Source organism: Notothenia coriiceps, unplaced genomic scaffold (genome assembly GCF_000735185.1).
Source record: "Notothenia coriiceps isolate Sejong01 unplaced genomic scaffold, NC01 NC01_scaffold00020255, whole genome shotgun sequence".
In the NCBI taxonomy this organism is placed as follows: Eukaryota; Metazoa; Chordata; class Actinopteri; order Perciformes; family Nototheniidae; genus Notothenia; species Notothenia coriiceps.
The window spans coordinates 1-4,896 of record NW_011352956.1 but is presented as its reverse complement, the minus strand read 5'-3'; the positions used below and the strand labels follow the sequence as shown (position 1 = coordinate 4,896).

The following is a 4,896-nucleotide window of genomic DNA, read 5'->3' as shown; positions in this document are numbered from 1 at the left end:
CTCCACGTGCTGGGAGACTGGGAGACCTACAAGGACCAGAACGGCCGCCACTTCTACTACAACCGCTCCACCCAGGAGAGGACCTGGAAGCCCCCCCGAGCCAGAGAGCCGAGCACCGGGAGCTCCAGAGGAGAGAGCCTGAGCGCCGGAGAGAGCTCCGAGGTACACAAAACACACACACAATACAAAGGGGCTTTATTGGCATGACCACATTTTAAACATAGTGTCGCCGAACCAAACTAAAATCAACACTTAACATACATGTCAACAATACATGTGGAACAACAGCATCACACTAAACATACTGTATATGGCGTATACACACACACACACACACACACACACACACACACACACACACACACACACACACACACACAAAGACATTACTTACAACTGTCTGAAGTACACTCATTATCCTAAGTTATCAAGTGGTAGTTGCAAAGGCGGTCAGATACATCAAAAAGGTCACTATTGCTGGTAAGTTTCATTACAATCGCAGCAAATCAATTATTCTTTAATAAACAGTTCACATAAAGAGTGTTTCCATTAACAAATTGGAGAATACAAGTTGAAATAACTCATATCTGAGGTCAGGTGAGTTGTCATTATTTCCGCATTTCAAAGGCTGCGATAAGTAGAAAACCAACAGACCTTTGAAGCTGTTCTAATATTTGCATTTACTCCTTTAATCATTACATTCATGACCAAAGATAATTTATCAAAACTCTCATGGTGTGAATATTTGTGAAAGCAACAATAATGAATATCGTCACAATATCAATATTAAGGTTTATTGTCAAAGTTATTCAGACATACTGATTTGATCCTCCATATCAGCCCAAGTGGGGGCTTATAATGATGCCGGTATTCAAACGATAAAGATAAAAAGAGTTTTAAAAAAAGCTTAAGAGATGAAAATGTTGTTTTAACAGATAACACACAGGTACCCTCATTTCTTGTGTGCAAACACCAACAGTAGAGGATGCAGGAATGTCAGAAATGTGGAGATAACGCGTGTGCAAAGCAAAGCTCTTGTAACCTTGTCATCTCACACACGTTGAACACCTGGTGAGTCCCTGCAGAAAGCAGCTGGGACTCACCTGTGTGACTCTGACCCCTCCTGTCCGACTGAAGCTTCATAACAAAGGTGTTTGACTAAAAGTTTGGCTCTTAATCTTTATTATAAAGTCAAACTTAATTCTTAGATTGAATCCATTCATTTTCCAACCCCTTAATTACATGACCAAAGATGTTGTCACTCTAAACTCAAACAGGTTCTCACAAGTATAGAATTACAAGAACACACACACACACACACACACACACACACACACACACACACACACACACACACACACTTGCTTATATTGACTTAGTGGAAGCAGCCTGAGTCAAAGAGTAATGTGTCAACACTTCTGGTTCTAGGATTCTTTGTACTTCCCCAAAAAGTGCTCTCCATGGTAACGTCTGACTTGCCTTGTGATGAACAACACAGTTGGCAGAGTGTAGGCAATGAAGCGTTTGCAAATTGCTCTGCGCTGACAGGTTGTTAGAGGTGACAAAATACTAAAAAGGAAATTAAAGGTGTTTTGGTCTGTTTGACAAAAAGCTTGATTACACACCAGAATAATGCAAACAGTGCAGAGTGGAGATAATCACATTTTAGATTGATTTGATGACCAGTGAATGGTTCCCTTTGATGAACTCCCACACAAACACACACCTTGTCCTGACAGATTAGCCTGAATCACCTGGGAGTCACCTCTGATTTAGAGTTAATTAGATGAAGCACACTGCCCCCTACAGGCAGAAAGCCGCCTCTGCTCCTTTAATACTCTGTGTCATACAAACAGCATCAGATGTGCACCACATGTCAAAAATGAAGCCTGCACATTTTAGCTTGTTTTTCTGATTCTCTGTGCTCTAATGAAGTGGTGTGGGGGGTTTCTGATGATTTGTGGGTGCATGGCTGTCCTCTGTCCTCTGTTCCTCCCTGGTGAAAGACTTCTCTCCTCTCTCTGCACTGACGGTAGACCACTCCCCTCTCGCTCTCGCCGTCTTTCCTTCCCTTCCTGTCGCTCTCCATCGGTCGGCTGCAGCCTCTGTCATCGGAGGACTTCAGTACCTACTCTAGCCAATCAGACAGTCAGTATGGCTCGCCGCCGCGTGGTTGGTCGGAGGAGATGGACGAGCACGGCCACACGCTGTATGTCAGCGACCATACCAACGAGAAGGTACCGTCGTCTCTCTGCTGTCTCTTCATGTGGTGATATCTCTCTGGGAGTGCATGTGGAGGCGGGCTCTGGTTCATTAACACTCACATGTCCTCATATTTTATAACGAGAATGAATACAACTACAAGAGAAAGGGTTAATACAACAAACTGCTTTCTGCTATTTTCCCTAATCAGTGGTGGAAAGTACTACACATACATACGTACAATTTGGAGGTACTTGTACTTTACCTGAGTATTTTCACTTCCACTCAAAGCCAATATTGCATTTTATAATCCTCTACTCTGATCTGATAGTTTTTATGATTTAGCAGATTAAGATTATTAGCTAATACAAAACAACTAATAACTAAACATGGACATATTACTATAGGTTAAAAAAAGAAAAAACTCAAAATGAGTACTTTTGGTCCTTTAAGTTTATTTTCCTCCTAATAGTTTTGTGCTGTTACTAAAGTAACATGGTAATTGCAGGACTTGTACCTGTATTTCAAAATGTTGTATTGCTCTTTTTACTCCAGTAAAAAATCTTAGTTCTACTATCAAAGCCATTTTTTTCATTATCCAGAAACACTTTAAATCACACCTGCAGATCCACAAGAAACATAATTATTAATTCTGCATAAGCAGTTCAGAACTTACCCGAATGTGTTGTGTTTCCTCCGTCTGTGTTCACCTCAGTGGTTAAAACACGTGGATGAGCAGGGCCGACCGTATTACTACAGTGCCGACGGGTCACGGTCAGAATGGGAGCTGCCCAAGGTAAGACTCTGTCACAATCATTACAAATTATTACATGTTAGTCCCGGCCTATAAATAGTTTTCTACAGACTATACACAATGTATTTGTTACAGACCCTCTTAAAGGTCACCTACTATGCAAAATCCTCTTCTTCATGTCTCTTCTACATCAACATGTGTCCCCTCTTCTTCATGTCTCTTCTACATCAACATGTGTCCCCTCTGTGGAAAGAGACTCTGAAAGTTTCAGGAAAAAAGATTCTCTCTCTTTTTTTTTTACAAAAACCTGTCTGAAAATGAGCTGATCAGATTTTGGCCACTTTATGATGTCATAACGATGTTTTGTCTTGTGTAACCATTAGCCAATCAGCAACCAAGGTAACCCCCCCCCCCATTATCACCTGAATCTCCTCCTAGAGCTCCATTGTGTTCTTTGTAACCAAATCTCTCTCAGAGGGGCGTGGGGAGGGGCTCCTTATTTTCATCTAAAGTAACAGACAGAGAATCAGCACTTTGGAAACAGGGCTTAAACAGAGGGGATTATGGGTAATGCTGCAGTGATCTGTTTGGTCTTTCAGCCAAACACCTCAGAGACATGTTTGTATATATCTGAGACCTATAATATATTGATGGAAAACAGTATAATAGGGGACCTTTAAAAAGTCCTGGTATGCATTAATTAAAGGTTAGTGATATAATAATACAGTATGATGGCCTGTTTCCCCCCTGCAGTTGAACCACTCCCTCCCCCTGCCTGGAGACGCTCCCAAGAGTCGGAGTCTGGACCGGAGAAGCGTCGAGCCCATCGTCCTCACCAAGTGGAGACACAGCGCCTACGTCCAAGACCCCAACGACAAGGTCTGACCCCAAAACTGATTCATATTCAATTCAACCGCTAGCTAAAAATATATATCTCCAGGCAAAATGTCCTCTACGGTTCTAGGTTGATAACTCCTTCCTGGACTGTTCAGATGTATAGTTTGTATTTGATGTGTGTACTGGTGAGATGTATTATTACGTCACCCCAGAGTCTCAGTTGTAGACTGGTTGCTTTGCAGCGGCTGATAAAAACCCGGCGTTTCCGCTCAGGCTCTGCCCGCCAGCACCCGTACAAACACCAAGTCAGTAGCCTGCCAACCGACCAATCAGTGTGCTCTAATCCAAGCAGACAATCAGCGTGCATGATAATAATCACACAGCAGGAGTAATTATCTCCATCTTTACGTCAAATTGTTTTTGGCCTGATTCACTGATTTGAATAATTTCACCAAGAAACTGAATATTCAATCATCGCCCTCAAATGATTTGTCTTCAAAATAGAAAATGCTGAAGATGAAGTCTCGCAGTGTTGTGATAAATCCCTGCCTCCACGGCTAATTAATAATCCACCCGTGTCTCCTGGACATCTCTCAGGCAGAATCATAATCTCCCTCTAATTGCCATCACACTCGTTCAGCTGTTTGTGTCTTCCTAACCTCTCATCGTCTTCTCATTAACCTTCTGTTGTTCGCCCATGTGACAGTGTGTTTTATTTTGTATCCCTTTCTCTTCACCAGGACGCTCCTCTGAGCCCAAAGCCCTCCACTCCAGACTCTGACTCCTGCCCTTCGTCTCCCAAGCCCCCCTCCTCTGTTAGTACTCACCCCTCACCTCCTCTCTTGACCCTGCTGGTATCACATGTTGCAGCTTATTGCAGGGTTTCTGCACAGGTATTGAAAACCTGGAACTCAATAGAGAAAAGGCTTGTGTCCCAGGATACATGCATTGTGATATGTGTTGCAGGGAAGATGTACAGCAACAACTAAATGACACTAAGCAAGTCAGTTTGAATTTGAGCCTGTGTAGATTCCCTGTTAATAAGCAAGAAAGCTGCCGGCATTACTAAACTAATGGATTACCGTAATTTTCGGACTATAAGC

At 42.6% G+C, this 4,896-nt stretch overlaps 1 protein-coding gene across 1 annotated transcript; it reads left to right on the top strand.

The window, feature by feature from the left end:
- The first annotated feature begins 6 nt into the window (after positions 1-6).
- On the top strand, positions 7-4,890 carry LOC104952627 (rho GTPase-activating protein 12-like). Its single transcript, XM_010779478.1, has 6 exons — positions 7-162; positions 2,037-2,237; positions 2,918-2,998; positions 3,710-3,835; positions 4,036-4,098; positions 4,534-4,890. Exons 2-6 carry the CDS (start codon positions 2,187-2,189, stop codon positions 4,780-4,782), a joined length of 570 nt encoding a protein of 189 aa, XP_010777780.1. The 5' UTR covers positions 7-162; positions 2,037-2,186; the 3' UTR covers positions 4,783-4,890.
- The last annotated feature ends 6 nt before the right edge of the window (positions 4,891-4,896 follow it).